At 41.0% G+C, this 25941-nt stretch overlaps 2 protein-coding genes and 2 pseudogenes across 2 annotated transcripts; all 4 read right to left on the bottom strand.

Moving 5' to 3' along the window:
* Nucleotides 1-997: 997 nt before the first annotated feature.
* LOC146479105 (uncharacterized) lies at nucleotides 998-2007 on the bottom strand (annotated as a pseudogene).
* Nucleotides 2008-6848: 4841 nt separating this feature from the next.
* Nucleotides 6849-7787, bottom strand: LOC146479104 (uncharacterized). The gene has a single exon (XM_085111121.1). The coding sequence runs from the start codon at nucleotides 7785-7787 to the stop codon at nucleotides 6849-6851; it is 939 nt and encodes a 312-aa protein (XP_084967247.1).
* Nucleotides 7788-8033: 246 nt separating this feature from the next.
* On the bottom strand, nucleotides 8034-12623 carry LOC146479103 (uncharacterized). Its single transcript, XM_085111120.1, has one exon. The coding sequence runs from the start codon at nucleotides 12621-12623 to the stop codon at nucleotides 8034-8036; it is 4590 nt and encodes a 1529-aa protein (XP_084967246.1).
* A 6813-nt stretch (nucleotides 12624-19436) lies between these two features.
* On the bottom strand, nucleotides 19437-25503 carry LOC146479102 (uncharacterized; annotated as a pseudogene).
* Nucleotides 25504-25941: the final 438 nt, after the last annotated feature.

Raw genomic sequence — 25941 nt, 5'->3', positions numbered from 1 at the left:
AATTTGCGCTTAGAGAAATGGGTCTTATCCAACCATAAAGAAAGAAGGTGTTGAAGTTTGTGCAAGCGGAACTCGGGAATTGTCAATGTCATTGTTAGCCTGTTCACAGATATTCTTAAACAGGTTATTGTGTGCGTGGGGGGAGTATCTTTAGAAAGCGATGATTGCAATCCGAGCTCGGAAAATAAATGAGTCATACGATCAAGTGGCAAGTTCGGCGGTTTCAGTGCCGAAGAAATCATCAATATAAACATCTAAGAGAATTCCTTCTTGGTTAAGAATATGCGCGACAGCTTTCATTCGTTGGCCGGCCAAAGTAGCTGAGCATAAACCAGAAGGCATGGCAGTGTGAAAATAAAACTGACCATCCACTGAGAAACGAGAAGATGATAATTGTGCGGATCCACAGGAATTTGTCCGTAGGCTCGTTTGAGGTCCTTTTTAAAAACAAGGCAACCAGGACCCTTGAGATTAATAAACTCGGTAAGTCTGTCTATCCTGGGCAAAGGCAATTTGAAAGGTTCGTTGAGGTTTTCATCGGGCATCATGCCACCATTAACCGACTGTCCAGGTGAAAAACTGAGATCATGAACCACACGTGGGACACTGGAGTCACGTTTTGGAACACATTGTAAAGGAGATACAACACAATCAACACTAAAAGGATTCAATTTAAACGGGCCAATTATAGCAAGATATTGGAAGTTGTTGTTAAACGTAATTGCAAAGCAGCTGCAGATTGCGATGCGCGTACGGGTGATTATAAATTGTTGAGCGCGGAAGCTGACTCAAAGTGTAATTGATGGGCCAACCAAATTGCAAAAACTGTGTCACAATAGCATCGGAATAATTGTTCAGATAATAGTTCCAATGTTCAATGTTAAAGGCTGTTGTTAATTCTTGAATCTGTTCTTGAAAATTGTAATGCGAAGTTAATCTCACTAAGTCAGCGAGACCAACTTACGAGAGATGTCAGTCTCGACTGGAATCCACACAGCTAATTGTCGTGACTGGGGATGGGAAATTTGCATTTTGCACAATGCAACATAGGATGTTCCACCGAGTCGCATACACGACATTGGTGGTTGGTGGCATATGTTGTAGCCGTAGCAGAACAACTACATTTTGCAGTATAGTTCCAGTCCTGGCAATAGCTTTCCTTCTGTGCGCAGTCAGAACGGTTCAAGGATCGCTGAAAGGGCGATTGCGGATCCGCTTGACTCTGCTGTCGTGGAGTGCCCGACGAGCGTGACCACAAAGTGATGCGCAGATCTTGGTGAGTGAAGAATGTTTGCGATTTTTTTTTTCAGAGTTTGACCATGATAGCCTATTCTGTTCTATTGCAGTAGCAATCGCTAAATGAAAGCTATCGACACTCGACCAGGTGTAAGTAGATGAACACTCCTTTAGAAGTTGAAGATGTGTTATCAAGGCTGGTTTTATTAGATCAGATTGTTCCTTTCAGAACTCTAACAACCCATTAACGAAATCTGAGAGCTCTAAGGAATCATGAAGTATCGTACCTTTTGAGGAGAAGATGTATTTATTGGGTAGGGTAGATCCGGTTTTTTCATCTTTTCCTACAGTTGCTTCAGCACGGGGATCACCCGGAATGGAGCAGTGGAGGTGGTGTAGATATCAGTTCGGCCTGCAGGGACAGTTGCTGTTCTGCAACTTTAGATGTCTGTGGCACTGTGACGTCTGAGTAGCACTGTTTAACTTAGCCATCGCCAGTTGGGCCTTCGTTATTTCTAGTTCAGTACTTAGGTTGTCATTCTTGAGTTTCTCGATTTCCAATAGAGTTTCTGGGGATGAGGCGGGTGGAGAATCTTTCTTGGAGTTTCGTGCCTCTGATTTACCCGCGAATTTGGTGGAGGTTGTCTTGGATTTTGCTTTCTTAGGATGGGCACCGGTTGATTCAGGGAGTTCGGTTCCCATGGAGGCCATGAGGTCTGTCAAATTTTCAACATCATAGATGAAGTCATCTTTATCTAAGTGACTGGCCATGACGACGAATTGAGAAAAAGGCTGAAGGACTTACATGTGAGCGGACGGAAGATAGTGCCCTTGCTTTCACAGAGGATAACACAGGAATGAATGAAAACTAAGTCAACTCAAGCCTCTCTTTTATTCTAAGGCCTTGGTGCCACTAAGTACACAATTATTATAAAATGGACCATAATTATAATTATAATTATAGAATTGTCCTCTTCCTCAAAACTCTCCATTAAAAAGATGATTTGCACTACTTAATAAATACAATTACTGGTTTACAAGTACCTGCTTCTTTGAAACAAGTTTTAGGTTTGAAAAAAGGTCCCACACACTTGATCTTTGGGCACGACAAGTAGGCTCAACCTGTAACTTGGAAACTGTGCTGCTGGAGTTATTGACTCCAGAGAATAGGTCGCCAATGAGAGGGGCGACTTTGTTGTTAATATACTCCCACACAAGTCAGCTAGTTTGATGACCTGTTCCATTAATGGTACACAAATGAACATTAATTAGTCTCAATAAATACGAAGACATTTATTTAAGATTGAAACAAGACTTAAATGGAAGGTGCACTTGTTCAAATTGGAATATGCTTTTAATTAAACACAACGAAGCTATTACTTTAATTAGTTCTGTATCCTTACCCAAGCAATCATATTTCTTACAAGCAAAAAAAAATTTGCTTCTTTTCAGCTGTAATGTGTGCATGCACATGAATTTTATGTAAAAGCCAAGCATGTGTGTAAAATTTATTAACAGACTGCACTGCGAGGGACATTGTTTGCTTTTTATGAGCATATTTTATTCCAAGGTAAATTTAAACAATAATATGCTAAATTGTAGTAACAGTAAAGGGGAATTATCAAATACAGCAATTTCAGGTGGTGTGACTAAACTCACTGGTGAGCAACATGACTTTAGAATAAATTTCCGGACTCCTTATCCTGCCAGGAAACAATTCCTCGATTCTATTGGAAATGGCGGTACGTTCTTCCAAAGATGTTTCACTTAAAAACTGCTCCACCATGCACATGGCATCCATAAACCCTGTGCTGGCATGTTTGGCAGCCAGATCTAGAGCTGCCCTTTTAGTAGCCATGATCTGTCCAGGCGGCTGGGGATCTGGTTTTCGAAAAGGATGATGGCTAGACGAGAAAAAATCCAAAAAAGGGTAATTTGACAAACTTGAACTTGACTTGTAATAAACACATGATATCTCCTTTGTTCAACCCAGTGTAAATATGTGAACCATTAAACACTAATGCAGAAGCAGGCTTCTCAGCGTAGAACAGCTAGGGCTTGATCATTTTTTTATAAACAATACTTAAGTAAAGACGGATTTAAACAAAAAATCATTAGGTCTCAGCAAGAAATGAAATAACACCAAAAAGAACAGCAAAGTACATGCAGCCTATTATCCTACATTTAGTTGACACCCATAGGGAATGTTCTATAATGCTTGTTTAAGACAGGGTGTCTGCTTAAGAGCAGGTTACCGTACACTAAATAGAGGTATTTACATAAACTAAGGGAAATAAATCATGGAAACTGCAAGTTAACTCTCGCTTACTAAAGGGTGTCCACTTAATACGGATTAAGCATCTTCTTCTGAGGTGATTGGTCCAATCATCTGCGTCAGGAAATGCGTCAGAAAATACCTATTATCAAACAAAGTACATGAGGCCTTGGTTTATGGATCATTCCTTAAACCAAAATGCATATTTTATTCCAAGGTAAATTTAAACAATAATATGCTAAATTGTAGTAACAGTAAAGGGGAATTATCAAATACAGCAATTTCAGGTGGTATGACTAAACTCACTGGTGAGCAACATGACTTTAGAATAAATTTCCGGACTCCTTATCCTGCCAGGAAACAATTCCTCGATTCTATTGGAAATGGCGGTACGTTCTTCCAAAGATGTTACACTTAAAAACTGCTCCCCCATGTACATGGCATCCATAAACCTATGCTGGCATGTTTGGCAGCCAGATCTAGAGCTGCCCCTTAGTAGCCATGATCTGTCCAGGCGGCTGGGGATCTGGTCTTTCGAAAAGGATGATGGCTTGACGGGAAAAAATCCCATAAAGGTAATTTTGACAAACTTGAACTTGACTTGTAATAAACACATTATATCTCCTTTGTTCAACCCAGTGTAAATATGTGAACCAGTTAACACTAATGCAGAAGCGGGCTTCTCAGCGTAGAACAGCTAGGGCTTGATCATTTTTTTATAAACAATACTTAAGTGAGGACGGATTTAAACAAAAAATCATTAGGTCTCAGCAAGAAATAAAATAACACCAAAAAGAACAGCAAAGTACATGCAGCCTATTATCCTACATTTAGTTGACACCCATAGGGAATGTTCTATAATGTTTGTTTAAGACAGGGTGTCTGCTTAATAGCAGGTTACCATACACTAAATAGAGGTATTTACATAAACTAAGGGAAATAAATTATGGAAACTGCAAGTTAATTTCGCTTACTAAAGGGTGTCCACTTAATACGGATTAAGCATCTTCTTCTGAGGTGATTGGTCCAATCATCTGCGTCAGGAAATGCGTCAGAAAATACCTATTATCAAACAAAGTACATGAGGCCTTGGTTTATGGATCATTCCTTAAACCAAAATGCTATTTATTTGAAGAGGAAGCTGACCAATACCCGTGAGCCCCCCGGATTTTTGAAAATTTCCTGCCTGACCTGTTGTTGTTTTGAGACTAAAGTCAACTGAAACGTACGTTTCTTTGGCAGAGATGACTGTTGCGATGGTGGTGAACACCGGCAGCGTCTCTTTCTGACACAATGTTCTTACTGCATTGCATTATCATTGTCCCGAGCTAAGAAATACCTTACAATCAATGTTTTAAAAAAAGGAAATGAAAGTTAAATTGTTTACCTAAACCAAGAGAAAGTAACCTTAAACTCTCGCCTAGGATTAGAAGCTAAAGTTGGTGCTTTTGATTATTCTCATATAAATCTTGAATGACATAACTTCCTTTCATCTCTTATCAATCTGGCTCCAAAGCTCTATCCAATATAAGGCTTAGAAAAGCTTGTTTGACGGGTTGGCAAAACGGTTCAGTACAGTTTATCTTAAGTTGAGCATTTTTGTACCTTTTAGAGACCGAGAAAATCGTTACCAGTACTGCCACAATAAAGTATAGCAGTATGATAACTGCAGACTTCCAGTGCTTTTTAACAGAGACGTGGCAGCAATACAAAATAAAAATGTCATCTCATAGTGATTTCCGCTCTTTGTAGCCTTACATCGTAACACAGCTATGTACGTTGTTTATTTCTTCTAGTGTGACCTGTGCGATGCACGTTATGTCGGGTACACAAAGGGCCACCTTCACAAGCGTGTTGAGGGACACCGTCAAACAGTGTCATCTAGTTACAAGCATTATTCTAAAGAACACAACACTGAATGTACAGTCTGATTCTCTTCGTGCTAAAGTATTCATGTAATTAGCTTGGCACTTTTATATGCAAATTCGCTTTCAACTTAGCCTATTCACAAATCACCTCTTTTATCATTACCTATGTAACCTTGATAATGGCGCAAAATGTACCGAATTGTCGGTTTCTATCACTTATATTTCTTGTATTATTATTATTATTATTATTATTATTATTATTATTATTATTATTATTACTATTATTATTATTATTATAAGGAACCCCTACCATGTGTCCTGCTCTTTTTCCACGCTGTCTCTTACAAGACATACCTTTCATCACTTCGCTGGCATGTTGCAGTTTGGGCATTGATTTGAATCTCGTCATCAATGACAAAAGTGCCACATGTTTGCCACACAGGATGCTAGAAAAGATTGGGAAAGTAGTAAAAGTATATTCACATGTACAGAAACAACTGATGATGGAGGTTTAATTGTTATACACACCCACTCTATTGGGAAAATTATTAGCTATAGAATGCACTGTGTGTTACAGTGAAATGAGCACTACCCAAGTGTAAGAATATCAATTTCAATGTGACATTACTTTGGCAATATTTATTTCATGAGAACAAATCCAATCTACTTTACATTGCATTTTTTTTTAATGATACAGATCAAACTGCACCTGTTAGTGGTTTTTTTCCGTTGAAAAAGAGGGTGGGTAACCCAGGGATACTTGAAAATCTGTATTCCTACTCCTAAGGTATTTGCAGGTTTCCTTGTATGGAGTACATGCAGAATCCAGTCTAATATCATGAAATAATATAACTTAAGCTTCAAACTACTCACAGTTAATGCCACTTTTCTGAAATTTTGATTTCCAGCCGTCCGATAATCATCTGTTTGCTGGAACATGTATGCCCCTAAATCCATACAGGATGGGACTGGATACCACAAGGCATCTTGGCAGTGTTTCTGCAGGATACCCAATAATACTCTAGATTCATAAAGCTAACCTAGAGTTAACGCACATTGCCTAAAACCTATCACAATCAACTAAGTGTGCAATTCTATACAAAGCTGATGTGAAACAATAAACAAAATATTATTTATATCTTATATCAAAAGTTTCTCCCTGGTTGGACCAAATAAAACTTACAAAACACTATTTAACTCAACATGTTTATTTTTTCGACCTCGTGCTTAAAAACAACGTGCGCGATACCTACTGAGAAACCTAAAACTTAAGAGGCCTGGAGCGAGGCTGCAACCGGAAGTGGCCGCTCCATCCTCCCCCCCCCCCCCCCCCCAGTGAGTTTACGGACCGAAACGAATGACCATTAACAACAGTTCCTAGGTTTAAAATAACGACAACGAGGAGGCTCTAGACAAAAGGATGTCTTAAGTGTTTACAGTCTTCATAAGGTCCTTTACTGTTCATTTAGTCAAGTAGACGCTTCCAATAAGCACAGCTTAGCAGCTGGGCGCATCAAGATTCCATTTGGAGTCTTCACTTCTGCCATACGCACTCTGCCATCACTCCCTGGGAAAGTCTTGAGAATCCGTCCGAGAGGCCAATGCGAGCGAGGCGCATCATCATTCCTCAGGAGGACAAGATCCCCTTCTTGGAAATTTCTCTGTTCTTTATTCCACTTGGAACGGGTGGTCAGGCTAGGTAAATACTCCTTCTGCCACCGACACCACAGCATATCGGCTAGGGCTTGCGCCATTCTCCACCGCTTGCGACTGTTAACTTCTCGCTCCTCAAATTGACCTGGAGGGTTGTTAGGAGATGCTCTTCCAATCAGAAAGTGGTTTGGTGTCAATGCTTCATAGTCGTTCAAGTCATCACTGACTGAAGTTAACGGGCGGCTATTTAGTACAGCCTCAGTCTCAACAAGAACTGTATGGAGTGTCTCGTCTGGCATAACCTGGTCATTAATGACAGTCTTCATGGCTCTTTTGACTTGCTTTACCAGTGACTCAAAGATTCCTCCCATATGAGGGGACGATGGTGGATTAAAGAACCAGGTGATCCCTTGGTGGGCTAGCTCACCAGCAATGCTTTCTTGACTTAACGACTTCAATGCTTCCTCTAGTTCTCTCTTAGCCCCAACAAAATTAGTTCCATTGTCGGAACGCATCGTCTTGGGATTGCCTCTGCGGCTTCGAAATCTCCTCAAGGCCATGATAAACGTATCAGTACTTAAGTCTCCTGCTAGCTCTAAATGGACTGCACGGGTGGTAAGACATGTAAAGATGCAACCCCATCTTTTCTCGGTGCTTCGCCCTCTCTTAACGCTCATGGGACCGAAATATTCCACTCCGGTATTTGTAAACGGAGGTTCAAAAAGCGCAAGTCTTTCTCTGGGTAAGTCTGCCATCACAGGCACTTTGGGCTCAGTTCTCCTTCTCCTACAGTACAGGCAATCATTGATGATCTTCCTAGTAAGGGATTTTCCTTGGGGAATCCAGAACTGCTGACGCACAAGGGCCAGAGTATGTTCTCTGCCAGCATGCAGATGTTGCTCATGAAGATCTTGAACCAGAAGTTTTGAAATTGGATGTGAGGGGGAAAGAATCACTTGGTGCTTTGCCTCAAATGGTATAGAAGCTTTGTTGAGACGACCTCAGACTCTAATAACTCCGCCTAGGAAAATGGGCTGCAGCGGAAGTAATGAACTGTTGTGGGGTAGTGCTCTGTTGGCTTGAAGATCTTCATAGTCTTCTTTGAATGACTCAATCTGTGCTAACTGACATAAGGCAAGGGAGGCCTCTTTAAGTTCATCGGCACACAACGTCTTCCCCTGTCGCTCTGAGGATGGACATTTCTTGTTCACTTTACACTTTAACTTGAACTTGTACTTCATCCACCAAGCATACACGCGCACCAGCTTCCTCCAGGAAGAGAACCTCTCCCATGTGACCATGCTCACACTGGGGGTAGCTGACGTTGTTAGGACTGAAGCCTTTACTTCCAGTTCGCTGTCATCAAATTCTGAAGCCCTTTCGCTTCTTGGCCACTGATCTTCAGTGAGCATGAGGAATTTGGGACCATTGATCCACCGACACTCAGGAGTCAAATCACACATTTCGATCCATCTTGTGCAGTCATCTGCCACATTTATCAAACCTGACACATGGTGCCACTTCGTAACGTCAGAGTTAGAAGTAATTTCAGCAACTCTGTGTGACACATAAACACTGAATCTCCTATGAGTGTTCCTAATGTAGTGGAGGACAATCTCTGAGTCACTCCAGAGGTACATATCATCAACTTCAAAGTCGATTTCTTCCAATATCTTCGACTTCAATCTGACTGCTATCACTGCATCTTGCAGTTCCAGGCGTGGTATAGTCAAGGTCTTGATCCGAGCTAGTCTTGTCTTACTCATTATGAAACTCACATTTACACTTCCACAACTAATCGTTCGGAAATAGGCTACGGCTCCATAGGCAATCTCCGAAGCGTCACAGAACACGTGTAGTTGCACATCTTGGCATTCATCACGGTGGAATCCATACCACCTGGGAACTGCAATAATCTGAGATGACTTTAAACCATCCTTCCAGCTTTGCCAGCCCTGAAGAATTTCATCAGGTAGCTCTTCATCCCAGTCTATTTGACGCCTCCACAACTCCTGTATGATCAGCTTTGCCTGAATCACATATGGTGCAGCAAAACCAAGGGGATCAAATACGCTACACGCCGCGCTCAATATTCCCCTCTTAGTGTCAGGGAAGCCACTCTTCACTGGTTGCAAACACAGGAAATCTTGTTCTGTGTACCACTTGACACCAAGGGCTCTTTCTTGTGGCAGCTCATTACAATCAAGGTCAACAGTGTTAAATGCCACTTCAGAGGATGGGATCGCTGCCAGGATCTCTCGACTGTTCGACATCCACTTTGTGAGTCTGAATCCTCCTGTTGCTAGGAGTTCAATTAGCTGCTTGGCTAAGTTGGTAGCACCATCAGAATTTGGTTTCGAGGATAAAAGATCATCCATGTAAAAGTTACGCAGAACGGCATGAACTGGATCCTTACTAAACTTCTCTGACTGATCAAGGGCAGTCCTTTGTAGTGCATAGTTGGCACAACAGGGTGAGTCAACAGCACCAAACACATGCACTGTCATTTGGTACTCATCTGGAAGTCTAGTTTCATCTAAATCTCTCCACAGAAAACGTAACGAGTCTCTGTCTTCTTCACAAACTCCGCCTTGATGGAACATTTGTTCCACATCCGCCATAATGCCGATCTTTCCACTTCTAAATCGCATCAGGATTCCTACCAGATTATTGAGTAAGTCAGGACCAGTGGGAAGCTTGTCATTCAGGCAAACTCTGTCATACTTTGAGACTGCATCAAAAACGACACGAACCTTCCCAGGTTTGTTGGGGTTCAGTACCGCATGGTGTGGGAGGTACCGTGTCTTTGAGGTCATTCCCTTTGACTCTTCAGGTGTCAATTTCTTAGCATGTCCTTTACTGATATAACTGTTTATCACATCCTGGTACTTCCTTGCCAGCTCTGGATTCTTCTTAAGTTTCCTTTCAGTAGAATGGAGACATGAAACAGCCATTGCGCGATTGTTTGGCAAATTTGGCTCGCCTTTCCACAACAATGCTGTTTTGTAGTGGCCTTCTTCCTTCACTGTACTGCTTTCTAATATTGACAGAGCTCTTCTGTCTTCAGCTGACATGCCAGAATCAGAGGGGGCTTGCTTGGTAGCATAGGAGTCTATCTCCCAAAATCGCTCAATTTGCTTCTGCAGTTGAGTTTCTTGATCAGTTACAAGGAAGTTGGCATTGACTGTGTCACAGTGTCCATTGTCCACATTTCCAAACAGGGTCCACCCTAAGGGGGTTTTTACAGCAATGGGCTCATCCCGTTGCCCTTGGCAAACTTCCAGGTGAATCAGTAAGTGAGCCATGTCAGACCCAATGAGAACTTTCACATCACTACCATCAAGTTCGGGAAGGTCAATGTTCAACAAGTGGTTCCATTGTTCGCTTGCCTTTTCCTTTGACACCTTGACAGATGGGACACTGAGTTTGTCAATAACCCATGCTCCCTGTACAGAAATCAGTTGTGGATGGTCTTTAGATGACAAGGAGAAACTTACTCTGCTTAAGTTCTGGATCTTGGCATCAGAGCCAACTGTATTTAAACTTAGCTGGTGTGTCTCACCCTCAAGCTGCAGGTGGTGTGCTAAGTCCTTTCTAATCAAGATCGAGTCGCTCCCAGCATCAAGGGCAGCATATGTGTCGACTACACCACGATAGCTATGGATTTGAACTGGCAGGACTTGAAGGAGGACCTTTCTCCGAGGCTGAACACTCACTTGGTTGATGCTTCGAGAGACATCGGATGGAACTAGAGGAGAACTTGTATTGGGTACCACTGGTTGAGCACTCTCTTTTGGCGGGATTGATGACTGAATACCGGTGCTTTCGCTGTAAGCTGAACTATCAGTATGTGGATCGCTTTGACGATCTTCATGCAGGAGAGTGTGATGTGGTCGGCTGCAATGCTCTCTAAGACAACGGTTTGTACTTGGACATTCTTTCGATTGATGGTTTGCTTTCAGGCAATTAAAGCAAAGTCTGTGCTCCCACACAACTTGTTTCCTTTCCTTCAAGGCTTTGGACTTAAAAACAGGACAAAATGCAACACGGTGTCTGTCTGAACACACAACGCACTTCTGTTCATTAACATGGACTATGTTCCCGACCTCCTTCATGCGCGGCTGCACTTGAGATGGTTTGGGAGGCTTGGTAGTTGTAGCGAGAGAATGCAGTTTCAAATTTGACTTTGGTTTCATACATGACTGCTTCTTGTTCCACTCTTCACATATGAAATCTTCAAGTGGGTTGAATAAGGTGTCAACTCTTTTGCAAAGCCACTTCTCAAATCCTAGCAGGGTAGCTCTCTCAGCATGACCATCAATATGTTCGTACCATCTCACTCTGAGGTTAATGGGTAATCGCATAGTAGCCCTACTTAGATACTCTGGTGTTAAGAGTATAGCAGACTGGCCCATCTTGACGCACCAGGTAGTGCAAGCTTTCACTTGATAATAATAATCACGCAATGCCTGTCTATCATTTGGAGTCACACAAGAGTTATCAAGCATGTTCTTTAAGTAGGCTGATGCCACACTGCTGGGGTTCCCAAATTGTCGTTTTAGTGTTTTGAGGGCGGTTGAGTAACTATGGCCAGTCACACCCAAACTTTCAATGGCTTTCTTTGCTTCACCGCTGAGATTTTGGAACAGATAAGACATTCGATCAGAGTCAGTCAGTGTTGTCTTATTATGGATCTGGTCACGAAATCTCTCAATAAACTTGGGCCACTCAATTGGCTTGCCTGTAAACTTGAAAAGCTCAAGTGGTGGTAAGCGTTGCTGCTCTTGTGCTCGGAGCAGAGCTGTACCAGAGTCTGTCAGTGAGCTATTGAGACTTTCGGCAAAAACAGTTTCCTGGCCATCTATGAGCCTGTCAATAAATGCATCTACAGGTTCTCCCCTAGGGTCTACTTGAGCTGGTCGATGCAGGGGGTTTGACTTGACCCGACTTGAGTAGGGAGTTGAAGTACTTCTGGAACTTGGGCCCCACAACGGTGTACTACTTGGGAAAGAGTGATTCAATGGACTTTCAAACTTTGGATCATGAGGGGAATAGGCTTGGAAACTATTACTGACAGCAGGTGATGTACTAACACATGTAGGTCTTGACGACAAAGGAATGTCTTGAGGAGTTTGGCTACTCAGTCTTTCTGGATACTTGATTTCAGGTTTTGTTGACCAAGTAACTGATGTGACTGGAGGTGCATATATATTACTATAGCCAACCAATGGTTGGGGAAAGTTCACATAATGACATGATGACACTGTATTTGTTTGAGGATCTGACCCTAAACTCACAGGAGTAATTATATGTTGAGATGTATATTCACTTCCTTGGCTGAATGGGTCTGGCCGAGTTGAGGTGCACCCACCAATGTTGGGTGCATAGAACTCTAAAACCTTTGGCGGTAAACACTTGGCAACTGGATTTAAAGGAGTATTTGCATACGACATGACAACTTGTTTGTCATATTGCAGAGGTGTGTGATCTGATGTTTTGAGTTCTTGGGAAACATATCCCGATGTCATTCCAGGTTTCAACTCAGTACATGGGTTTGAAAAATGATCCTTACTTTCAGCATCAGTGTTCATTAAATAAGGTTTTAGAGATGTTATCGTTTCACTGACCTTGCTGTTTTGGTTCTTTTCGGCGTTTCTTTCGGTGACTTCTTGCCCTATTATTTCCTGTTCGAGTTGGGCTAATTCAGCTTCATTCTGGGCTGAGATGATGGCTTTTTCGCTCTCTCTTTTCTTTCATAGAAGCTCGAACTCCCGTTTCCGATATTCGAGTTTTAGCTCCAACTCCCTTTAGGCAGTTTCTTTGCGAAATTCCTCCTCACGGACTTGATTTTCTCGCTTCACTTGTTCGGCTAACTGTTTTGCTTGCAGGTTTGCGACGGCAGCTTTAATTCGTGCTTCTCGCTTTCTCTTGGACGAGGTTGACGAGGACTTTGACTTGACGGAATCATTCTGACTTGGAACTTGACTTATCGAGTCTTCAGGACTTATTCCAGGACTGTTTCGAAGCGGGAATATCACACATTCATCCACCGAGTGCCACGTACTTTTAAGGCTCATCCTCAAGCGGCTGATTTCTTGTATTTGGACTTGAAGGACCAATTTTGGTTGGACCAAATAAAACTTACAAAACACGATTTAACACGGCATGTTTATTTTTTCGACCTCGTGCTTAAAAACAATGCGCGCGATACCTACTGGGAAACCTAAAACTTAAGAGGCCTGGAGCGAGGCTGCAACCGGAAGTGGCCGCTCCACTCCCTCTTCAAAATGCTTTACCTTGAAAACCTTTAACAGCCAAGCATGTGTGTAAAATTTATTAACAGACTGCACTGCTAGGGACATCGTTTGCTTTTTTATCAGCATATTTTATTCCAAGGTAAATTTAAACAATAATATGCTAAATTGTAGTAACAGTAGAGGGGAATTATCAAATACAGCAATTTCAGGTGGTATGACTAAACTCACTGATGAGCAACATGACTTTAGAAATAAATTTCTGGACTCCTTATCCTGCCAGGAAACATTTCCTCAATCCTATTGGAAATGGCGGTACGTTCTTCCAAAGATGTTTCACTTAAAAACTGCTCCACCATGCACATGGCATCCATAAACCCTGTGCTGGCATGTTTGGCAGGCAGATCTAGAGCTGCCCTTTTAGTAGCCATGATCTGTCTAGGCGGCTAGGGATCTGGTCTTTCGAAAAGGATGATGGCTAGGTGAGAAAAAATCCCAAAAAAAGGTAATTTTGACAAACTTGAACTTGACTTGTAATAAACACGTTATATCTCCTTTGTTCAACCCAGTGTAAATATGTGAAGCATTAAACACTCATGCAAAAGCAGGCTTCTCAGCGTAGAACAGCTAGGACTCGATCATTTGTTTATGAACATTACTTAAGTGAAGACGGATTTAAACAAGAAATCATTAGGTCTCAGCAAGAAATAAAATAACACCAAAAAGAAGATGAAACTACATGCAGCCTATTATCGTACATTTAGTTGACACCCACAGGGAATGTTCTATAATGCTTGTTTAAGACAGGGTGTCTGCTTAAAAGCAGGTTACCATACACTAAATAGAGGTATTTACATGAACTAAGGGAAATAAATTATGGAAACTGCAGGTCACTCTCGCTTACTAAAGGGTGTCCACTTAATACGGATTAAGCATCTTCTTCTGAGGTGATTGGTCCAATCACCTGCGTCAGAATATGCGTCAGAAAATACCTATTATCAAACAAAGTACGTGAGGCCTTGGCTTATGGATCATTCCTTAAACCAAAATGCTATTCACTTGAAGAGGAAGCTGACCAATACCCGTGAGCCCCCAGGATTTTTTGAAAATTTCCTGCCTGACCTGTTGTTGTTTTGATACCAAAGTCGACTGAAACGTATGTTTCTTTGGCAGAGATGGCTGTTGCGATGGTGGTGAACACTGGCAGCGTCTCTTTCTGACACAATGTTCTTACTGGATTGCATTATCATTGTCCCGAGCTAAGAGATACTTTACGATCAATGTTTTACAAAAAAGGAAAGGAAAGTTAACGTGTTAACGGGAACCAAAAGAGAGTAACCTTAAACTCTTGCCAAGGATCAGAAGCTAAAGTTGGTGCTTTTGATTATTCTCATATAAATCTTGAATGACGTAACTTCCTTTCATCTCATATCAGTCTGGCTCCAAAGCTCTGTCCGATATAAGGCTTAGTAAAGCTTGTTTGACGGGTTGACAAAACGGTTCAGTACAGTTTATCTTAAGTTGAGCATTTTTGTACCTTTTTGAGACCGAAAAAATCGTTACCAGTACCACCACGATAAAGTATAGCAGTATGATAACTGCAGACTTCCAGTGCTTTTTAACAGAGACGTGGCAGCAATACAAAATGAAAATGATGTCATCTCATAGTGATTTCCGCTTTTTGTAGCCTTACATTGTAACACAGCTATGTACGTTGTTTATTTCTTCAAGTGTGACCTGTGCGATGCACGTTATGTCGGGTACACAAACGGCCACCTTCACAAGCGTGTTAAGGGACACCGTCAAACGGTGTCATCTATTTACAAGCATTGTTCTAAAGAACACAACTCTGAATGTACAGTCTGATTCTCTCCGTGCTAAAGTATTCATGTAATTAGCTTGGCACTTTTCGATGCAAATTCGCTTTCAACTTAGCCTATTCACAAACCGCCTCTTTTATCATTACCTATGTAACCTTGATAATGGCGCAAAATGTACCGAATTGTCGGGTTTCTATCACTTATATTTCTTGTATTATTATTATCATTATCATTATCATTATCATTATAAGGAACCCCTACCTTGTGTCCTGCTCTTTTTCCACGCTGTCTCTTACAAGACATACCTTTCATCACTTCACTGGCATTATGCAGTTTGGGCATTGATTTGAATCTCGTCATCAATGACAAAAGTGCCACATGTTTGCCACACAGGATGCTAGAAAAGATTGGGAAAGTAGTAAAAGTATACTCACATGTACAGCAACAACTGATGATGCAGGTTTAATTGCTATACACACCCACTCTATTGGAAAAATTATTAGCTATAGAATGCACTGTGTTGTACAGTGAAATGAGGACTACCCAAGTGTAAGGATATCAATTTCAATGTGACATTACTTTGGCAATATTTATTTCATGAGAACAGATCCAATCTGCTTTACATTGCATTTTTTTTTTAATGATACAGATCAAACTGTACCTTTTAGTGTTTTTTTTCCCTTGAAAAAGGGGGTGGGTAACCCAGGGATACTTGAAAATCTGCATTCCTACTCCTAAGGTTTCCTTGTATGCAGTGCATGCAGAATCCAGTCTAATATCATGAAATAATATAACTAAAGCTTCAAACTACTCACAGTTAATGCCACTTTTCTGAAATTATGATTTCCAGACGTCCTATAATCATCTGTTTGCTGGAACATGTATGCCCCTAAATCCATACAGGATGGGACTCGATACCACAAGGCATCTTGGCAGTGTTTCTGCAGGATACCCAATAATACTCTAGATTCATAAAGCTAACCTAGAGTTAACGCACATTGCCTAAAACCAATCACAATCACCTAAGTGTGCAATTCTATACAAAGCTGATGTGAAACAATAAACAAAATATTATTTATATCTTATATCAAAAGTTCCTCCCTCTTCAAAATGCTTTACCTGGAAAACCTGAAATCCCAAAATTTGGAGATTATTGGTAACTCCTTGGTAAATAGCATAGTTCCCAAGAAGATCCCAAACTTGGTAAAATCGAGTCATCCCAATTTCAGTTTATCTGGGTAATTGAAATTTACCAAAGTTATCCCAAGATGGTAGGTTATCCTTTACCAAGAAAATTTTAAGTTCAAACGAAAAATCCCAAGGTCACAAAGTTTGAATTAATGTTGGTACCTTATTGGTAAATATTATAACTCCCAAACATGGTAAAATTGTGGTTTCCCAAGTTAAGTTTTTCTTGGTAATTTAACTTACCAAACTTTCCCCAGGTGGATGGGTTATTTTTTACCAAAAAAAATACCCAATTAAAACAAAACCTACCCAAGGTTGTTTGGTTGGATGTATGTTGTTAATTTACTGGTAAATACTGTAGAATTGTTCCCAGAAAGATTCCAAACTTGGTAAAAGTGAGGCTTCCCAAATCCAGTTATTCAGCTTGGGCATTCAATTGACCAAAGTCTTCCAAGTCTTATACACTGGTTTACAAAATAACAAGAACAGAAAAAGCCAGTTCATGTTGGTTGTCACTGGTAATTTCATTTAAACGGAATAAATTAACAATGTTACCACTACTTTGAAAGAACTCAATGCTTTGTTACTTTAGAACATACTTCTTAGTCACGTCATTATCTAGACGTCATATCAAAGACATGTATCCCCCCCTCTGACCCTTTTCTACATATCGGGAAGGTCAGAAATAGTAACAGCTCCTTTTCCACTTTTGTAAATAACGTGCAAAACCATTTCAATATCAACTATAACATGACCTTTTTCTGAAATCTGCCAGGCAGAAGAGAAGCCAGTGTGAACACAAAAATTAAATGCATATCAACAGGGAAAAGCTGACTCTCTAAAGGTAGAAAGTTACAAAAACAGATGTTCTACAGTGAGGGTTTTAATTTAACTTCAATACAGCGTCTATACAGACAGTAGAAGTCTGCATTCTCAGTTAAAATGACATGTTTCTTTTAAAGGAGCTCTTTGGCAAGTAGCATGATAAATTCCCCTTTGTCTTTTGACCTGATATTCTTCAATTTCAATTGTCTGCGTGCTGGCAGATGGTGAACATTTTTTCAGCTCCTTTGTATATCTTTATTAAAATACTGAAGAATTATTGTTTCTGCTGTTGTCAGTGGCACTGTTGTTCTTTCAGTTGACCCCCTGCAAATAAAACTACAGCTAGCATTTAACACGCAACAGAAAACAACTGCCAAACAATAAATGTCACCAAGTCATTGAGAAAATGCCCCATACCATCAATATGTTTACATAATAATTATTGTCTAGGCCTACGTGTGCGACCAAAAACCTATGTTGCCAATACTAGTTTCCTTTCTGACAGCAAGTACCACTGTTTAATCTTTTTCCTGTAACTTCACAAGAGACGCTACTTCATTCAAGTACAAAAGTACAAGTACAAGGTTTTTTTGGTAGTGAAGGGGGTTATGAACCCCGACTCGAGGTACTGTCATATAACAAGCGACACAAACGAGTTTTGTTAAAGGCTGAGTTTCACGGTCAAGCGCATGCGCGAGCAGACCGGCCCAAAAATAAATTGTACGGGTCAACACTAAATTCGATGCGAGCTTGTGGTGGAACAATCTGTTGAAATCGCGCCCGAATTTGGATCATCAGCTCTTTGTTCTTCACTTTTTATAATTTTTGTTTCCTTTTGTAAATATAAGTTCGATTTTTGTAAGGTTAAAAGTGTTTTAACATCCAAAAACGACATTTTTGTCGATGGATCGGCAAGGATACGTGGCGGCCGACCGGCGACAGGACGTTCTGTGGACTCTTTGGAAGCACAGAAGTTAAAGCAGACAGAGTGGAGTGGATGTAGAAATCATGTGTGGTTAACAAGATACGTCCACCCAACGTGGAAAATTGGTAAAGAGATAAGTCTGTTTAAAATAGACAACGATTTCGCGACACATCTGCTTTCGCTGGAAATGGCAAACATCACTAACTGGCTTTGGATGAACTCGCGAGGATTTTCTAGAATTCAATCATACTGTTTGTTCATGTGGAAGTCAACTGTCAAAAACGGAGAATTCGAAGGACAAACAGCATCAAACATCAGTGTTTTGCTTTGGATGGAAAAAAATTGAATAACACTGAGACGCGAAGCGAATAAATATGAGATCAAATGTGCAAGTTAGTTGTAGTTGTCTATTAGCAGGCTCAAATAGCGGGCAGTAGAAAAAAATCCAAAGATTTGTGACAAACTACGAAAACTATTGTAAGGTATTCATTTATCTATAAAATTATGGTCATTGCAAATGGCAAACGCCACCATGGCAGAGTCTTCTCAAATGCATTCCAGCATCGCGGAAGGACGCTCAGTGTTGTTGTTACTAAACGGTCGCATCGCTTCTTGAAGCTTGCGGATTTCTCGTTCGCCCTCTCGCTGGTCTAATAAAATTAGGCTATCGAGCGTACACACTATAGTAAGTTTATCACTGAATGCTGATGAAATAGTGGATTTCAGTACGTAAGTTTGAGGGAGCCTCTCGGCTTTTCGAACCGCGCGTAATAAAAAAAGGTCGATGCCGCGAGATATCGACATTGTACTAAAATAAAACCGTATATGTTCGCAAAAGTTCTGGCATTTCTTGAATGTCATGGGACATTCACGAAGCGGTGCTGCAAAAATCCCCATGTGTTTTACATGGACAGCCTTTTTGTTTCTTTCTGAAACGTGACTGAAACACTGGCCGGTCAGTTTTATTTTTATTCCAGCACGTTATAAGAGTTGCCCGCCGTATCCCGCCGGTGTTGTGTACTCGCTTCTAGTTGGTCCAAAAACAATTGGCTTGACAGCGCTTACGTTAAACGCTCGCGCATGCGCCAAACCGTGAAACTCTCTCTTTAAGGCTGATTCACAAATGTTCAAAGTGTGTACGAACTGTGTTGGATTCCGTAAGGAATATATAAAAGAGACAGCCGGCCTGTTATGACTACATTGTACACTGTAGTTAAAGTAATAAAGCACTGGTTTCAGTTTTGATGTTTTGGTATCAGATTACATGAACTCTCTCTAAGACGGACAGTAAATCTGGTACCGAGGGTGTCTGCCTTAGAGAGAATTGACTTTAGTTTGTGGACCAAGACTCACAATGTATCTGCAACATTGGTTACCATTGACAAAATTTAACAGGAGCACAAAAAGTGTTGAGAAAATGATGCTGTTGCAGCGTATATGGGCTGTGATTTTTGGAACTACTTACTTAAACCAAACATAGAATATCAGGCTTTCCCCCCATCTCTTGTCCATCACAACCTTTCGCAGGGCTTCCATTGCCTTTGACCCTTCCTCATGCAGCTGTTTCCTTTTTCTGCAGCTGCGAGTGGTCCATGGGAACACTGTCCATCGTGTCACTCATGTTCTCCAACCACATGGTGGAGAACACCAAACCACATGTTCTGCAAAACTGAGTCAAACAACCGTAATGAGGTCAATATAAACAGAAAATTTATTGGCTGTGGTTGAACAGTCGACCTCACAACCATACAGTTGAAATTGACCTCAGCAAATACCGTCACTACACTTCTACGATTTGATTTATTAAGTGGCTTTCCTGGAATAGAAAATTAGCTTCCAATATAGCCTCCCCCCACACCCTCCCGTCACCACTTTATTTCTAAAATCACTTAGTACCTTCAATGGAGCCACGTCCCCCTCAGCTTGCTTGCAGCAAAACCAAAAGTGGTTCCTTATTAGCTTGATCCAATCACGTATAGCTCCACAGTCCTTTAGGTTAGAAGCCTGTTAAAATATTCAGTGGTACTCGAGCAGAAAAAACGAACAAGCCTCACATAGTATTTTAATAGAAATTTTGTTATTTTATTCAAATTAATACTTCCATATTGGCAAATGAAAGGCATCAGAACTTACCATGCCAAAACAAACAATGTGGTTTTCACCTTTCACTTGTAATTTGAACATTTCATTAATAACAATTGTCATTATTGTGATAACCAAGATGTGTAAACATTACTCACATCAGTCAAAGTCTTGACTAGCTTTGCAGATTTATGCCGGACATCAAGGTCATGAATGAGGTCTTTCAACTCTCCATGTTGTTCTACAGTGAGAATGGAAACTGTCAATTTCAACCCTGTGTTAAACAACAGTTATCGGTCCCTGGACAATATGAACAGATCATTCCCAACTCCTTTCACTAACCCTTGTCAGTTCTCTTTTAACTCCTTCCTCCTTTGCATAAATGCTGGCCAGTTTTCTGTAACCGTTTATCTCGAAGCCTTAACAGAAAAAAATTTTACGTCAAGAGATCATCATGCAAATAAATGGATATTTTAAAAGTTTCTACGTAGCACATTAATTTAATACATTTGTCGTGTCATTTCACTGCAATGTAAACCAGAATTACAAACAATAAAAGAAGCAAACCTCCATAGCATAAAATTCCTATAAACTGACCTTCGCCTTTCGCCTGGTTCAAGCGACTTAGCCGGCAAAGGTAATCCATCAAACACCCGAAATGGAACCACTCCATTGCAAAGAAGAACTTCCACATATCCTCTGCAAATCTCTAAATAACTGAGAAATATTCATTGGTGTTAGCCTAACTGAAAGCTTATTTTGATAATGCAAGTGCACGACCAAAAGTGCAAATGGGAAGGACTTGAATTCAAACATAACATTTGTTCCTCACCTCGCGAAGCTTCCTGTTCTGCGCATACTGACAGACAGCGTTTCGGAAAGCCAACATGATGCATCCACAGCTATTATTTCGCCTTCAAAATCCTCGATGTTCATGCTTTTCAGCTGATTTTTCACAAACCGTAATAAGCAATTTATACCCATTGGGGAAAAAACTTTCTTACAGGTGATTCAACTTCAGCCAAAACGGAATGGGAAATTTTGCGTACAAAACAGTGTGTCCATCCTCTAGTCTTGTTCCCGTAACTGTCATAATCATATGTTATCTTACACCGGTCACAGTGTTAGCAAATCTTTAGGCCGGCTGCCTTACCATGGAGGCTGTAAACTGAGACATGACAGGGTTTGTTATGTCCTGTAGCACACTTCTGCACAGTAAATGTGTACCAGTCGGTAGAGTCAATAATACAGGGAAATTTAATGATGATAAATTATCGAGACTGGTGAGGGGGTTGGCTATCTCAATTGCAGAGCAAGCATTGTAAAGCAAGGAGACCTACAATGTAAGTGACATTGAGAAACAAATTTAAAACAACTGTTTACATCTTGGAGTTTTGTCCCCCAGAAATTACTTTGGCCGATCTCTACCATTACTAATACTATTTTTGTGACTCAAATTGTATTCTGTGAAATATAACCAATTAAGCCTAGGTATCATAGAAGGTAACATATCAAAACTAAGTCAACTCAAGCCTCACTCTCATTCTAATGGCATATGGTAACCTTAAATGATCATTGAAGAAAATTCAAGACTTAAATTAATAATTAAATGATTTAAATTTGTGATCACAGCGGTCTAGATGTCAGTTCAGGTAACAAAGTAACAGCTTTTTTTATTCTTAAACCTTTCACTCCCTGAATTTGGATTCTCCTCACCCACTGTCATACATTTCTTTTAACAGCAGTCATGGGAATTGGATGATATACCTAAACAAAAACCTTTCAAGTGATAAATTTTTTTATTCTCATCATCTGTCTCCTTGACAGCATATTGTTTTGAGGGGCCATAAGGGGGGGGAGGGGGGGTCAAGCGCACAATTCACGGCCATTAAAAAATGAAAATCACGAAACACGGTAATTAATTTTCTTGTTTCACGGTTCATGGAAAATAAACTCACACTTTAGAAAGATTTGTGGCCTTACCCTATATATATGTATATATTTGTATTGGTTTAAGTCACCTAAAGGTAGTGGCATGGTAGTGTTCTGGCTAGCGTGTCGGACTCTTCGTCTAAAGCTTAAAGGGAAACAAGGGTCTAGAATAATTTTACCTAAGACGAAACCTCATGCAATGTACTAACAGAGAATAGCATTGATTTGCACTGTTACCAATATCTTACTCAATAAATCTGGGACAGAAAATTGACATTTTTGTCTCGCAGGCAGCCATTTTTGTTTGTGAAACGGAAACGAGGTTATGACGTCCCGTTAGACAAGGATTGAAAGATGGCGGTGATAGATATAAACAGTAATATAGAAAGTGACAGCGATTCAGTTCTTGAGCTAGATATCACTTCAGATGGTGCTATACGCCCGTTTATGTTTGAGCCACAACACGGCTCTTCTTCAGAAGAAGAACTTGACATGAGCATCACAGAAAATCAACCCGAAACAGAGGAAACCGAGATAGAACGGACCAGTTGATTGCACCTTGGCCATCGGGAGTGGTGTATATGCAGCAATTGCCAGGTTATGTCCACAGAAGTCGAAAGTAGTTGCTGCCAGGAGATGGATGTTTTGGGTAACCAATTGGACCTCGAAGGTAGGAAATGAACCTTTGCAATAACAGAGACATCGGACTACTTTGCATTCTCCACGCACGGGCGAATTACAAGAATTATAATTCAATTACTAGTGGTGGAATAATTGTTTCCATTATTTCCAGGAACACCGCATAGATGTATAACAGAGCACTAGTCCTTTAGACCTGTCTGTTTGCTTGCTGATGTTTTAAGGACGGCTCTTGTCGGCCTTCATCAAGTGCGCAGTGATCCACTAGAAGATCCCCCACGGAATGCGTAAGTGTTTACAAAAATAGTTTTCGTGTTCAGTAAACGTCAAATGTGATGTTCGTAAATAATTTTCTATTTAACTACACCATTGCTCTTATCGGCTTTATAGATATGCCTCACTCGATTTTGTGAACGGTATATATTTCCTTGGAGAGGGTGGCTATGCACAGATTATAATATTTTAAACGCAGTCTGGACTTTGCCACCGGAAATCCTATGTTTTGCTGGCCGAATGTTTATCTGTTGTACTTTGTTGCATTTATTGATACTGATGAAACCTGGCCTTGTTTAGTAAGTTTGATGGACGCAATACTCTTTGTCCCGCTAAGAAATACCCAATTAGTACATTGCCAGACTAAATATTTACAATCACGAGAAATTAACATCATAGGAGCCATAAACTTTGCGACCCTACCACCCCGGGCGTCAGAGGTCAATTACTCTGCGGGAAAAAATGTAATGAAGAAGCATAATTTCAACCATGCGATGGTTTTATTTATACTGGTACATGCGAGTTATTTGGGTTGAAAGATATATACTTCTGATTCTTCAAGGCTTATACTCTTTTAGGAATATCAATTTGTATTTTTATTATTACTATTTACAGGAGCATGAGGTTGGCTGCATACAGACAGTTCACGTGGTGGACATACAACAGACTTGGAAAGGGGAATAGACGCGTGATTCCCTCTTGTGTTGTCTCAGCAATCCGCAATGAATACCCAGAAGAAAGTGGCAACTATACAGGCTTTAAAGATGCCGAGGGCAACGAATCGTGGCCGGGATAATAAAAGAAAATCACTAAATATTGTCTTAGTATTATGTGTCTTCTTAAAGAAATAAACGAAAAAGCCTAAGCACGAACCGGAAGAGACCTTATTAAATTAATACATAAGATATCTTTTATCGTCTAGAGTTCATAAAAAAGGGCGTTATTTTTGTATTGTAAGAGCTGTTCACTGTAAATGGTTTTACAAATCACTGTTTATAAGCAATTGCTACGTTGATCCAGGGGAAATCAAAACGCGAAACAAATTTTCCTAATTTGAAAGCCGAGCTGATGTCCTTTGACACAAAGACCTAAATTGTTTTCCCAAATCTTGATGCGTGGTGTGCTTGCAGCTCCTCTTTGGGTGGACGGGGTACGGGAGCGATATTCTTCGGTAGGTCAGGCACTGCAACTGGCTCTGGTTCTTCACCTGTGGCCCTTGACTCCAACACAGCAGAAAGCATTTCAGCCACGTGTGGCTTGGTCTTCTTTTCAAAGACGGGCTTGACCACCCAGTCTTTCATCCCCTTTGGAAACACGTACCGATATTGTTTATGCCCACTTGATGACGCTGCTTGCTTCCGACCTGCACCTGAATTGTGGTCCAAAGCAGCCAGTTGCGACCGTGCTACCATTGCCTTGAAACCAAAATGCTGCCTCTTCGGAAGGTACTTGTTGTAGAGAGAGAGTGGTAAACTTCAAGCGCTCCCGTGTGAATGAACTTGGAAAGAAGCTGCAAGTCGTTTAGTAGCCTCTTATCCAGTACAACCTGCTTCAGTGCTTCTTGTGCTGGGGAACCCTCTTTCAGCCACTTCGTTTTGCGGTGGGTAGTTGAAGGGATGGGATCATGTGGACAACGATTGTAGATGACTGCTGAGTCCCATTCATGCTTGTCAACCACATGATGCAAGATGCTGGTCCACTTCTCTTTCAGTAGCTGAGGGTTTCCTTCACAAGTCATAGATGACCACCAAAGGTGATTTGTGATCGATTTAATCCAAGGTGCAAGGTCCTTGCATTCCTTTTTCTTCGCCTTTGCTGCCAGCTTAGACTTACGAAGGTGCCAAACATCAACCTGGTGCTCTACACCTCGATCTTTGTACTCCTGTTTTATAAGAGCTTTGATTCCAATATGGCAATCGGTACCCACAACATTTACTGGAATTCCGCTGTTTAATGCGCGGTCAAGGCAAAGTTGAAATCCTCGTTTCTCCATTGCCTGGGAACTGGTTGTTTGCTTCGCATGGGAAACCTCGAAATCGACAATTTTTTTAGTTTCCTCGTCTTTCAGTGTATAGGTCCCATATTTTGCACTGTATCCTGGTGAGTCGCATTGCCCATCACCCAGGGGAGTTACTGACTCTCTGTCCAAAAGATCGGTGAGGACTGAAGCCTTTTCTTGCTGCCAGCGCTCATTTATAACGGGAAATAGGTGCTTGTATTGATACTGGAGATAGTCCGACTCACCGGGAAATGCAAGATTGATGATCGAGGCCATCTCTGATGCGCGAGAAAACGTATTTCCTGTGAATAAAATAGCGCCTGAAAGCAAGAGATTGCCCGCGGCCGCTCTTTTAACTTGAGGCTGTGAATTCCACTCATGTGTGTGAGAGTTCTTACACAAAGTTGTTACTTTCAAGGCAGTACCCCTTTTAACTAGACCTTTCTCCAACACATCTTCTCCGCAGATAGCACAAAGCTTGAATAATGTAAGGAGTTCATCCTCAAATACAATGTATTTGGGAGCTGAACACATGTTTTCGTACTTGCCCATTGAATCTACTGGATTTTCGGCATCACTTTCAATGCTGTCGTCCAGTTCTTCGATTCTCACTTGGAAAGAGCTGTCGTTGCCGCCATCATCGACAGACGGCAGTGTAATGTCGGTGATATCATCGTCGAGGTCGAAAAACGGAGGTAGTGGGCTGGACGGCGATTTCCGTTTGGTGTTGAGGTAAGTGGTTGGGTGGTAAGAGGAAATGGTATAGGTTGCGGGTTCCACGGTGGTACACGTGTGGTCCTTAAGAAGTAAAGCATCTCCCGTATCAGCAGCCAGCCATTGGGTTCCACAAGAAATAAATTCCTTCCCGTCATGGTCATGTTGAAATGTATTTACATTTTCAGCTAGCACTGTATGGGATATTGAAGACAAGGTCAGGGTTGCGTTACCAGTGGATACAGGGGATGTGGGTGT

The sequence above is a fragment of the Pavona decussata genome, unplaced genomic scaffold (genome assembly GCF_977016875.1).
Source record: "Pavona decussata unplaced genomic scaffold, jaPavDecu1.1 SCAFFOLD_61, whole genome shotgun sequence".
NCBI lineage: Eukaryota > Metazoa > Cnidaria > Anthozoa > Scleractinia > Agariciidae > Pavona > Pavona decussata.
The sequence above is the reverse complement of the archived record's forward strand: the minus strand, read 5'-3'. Positions and strand labels throughout refer to the sequence as shown.

Coding starts and splice junctions, on each gene's coding strand:
- LOC146479104 (XM_085111121.1), bottom strand. CDS start 7,787: ATGGCAGACTTACCCAGAGAAAGACTTGCGCTTTTTGAACCTCCGTTT.
- LOC146479103 (XM_085111120.1), bottom strand. CDS start 12,623: ATGAACACTGATGCTGAAAGTAAGGATCATTTTTCAAACCCATGTACT.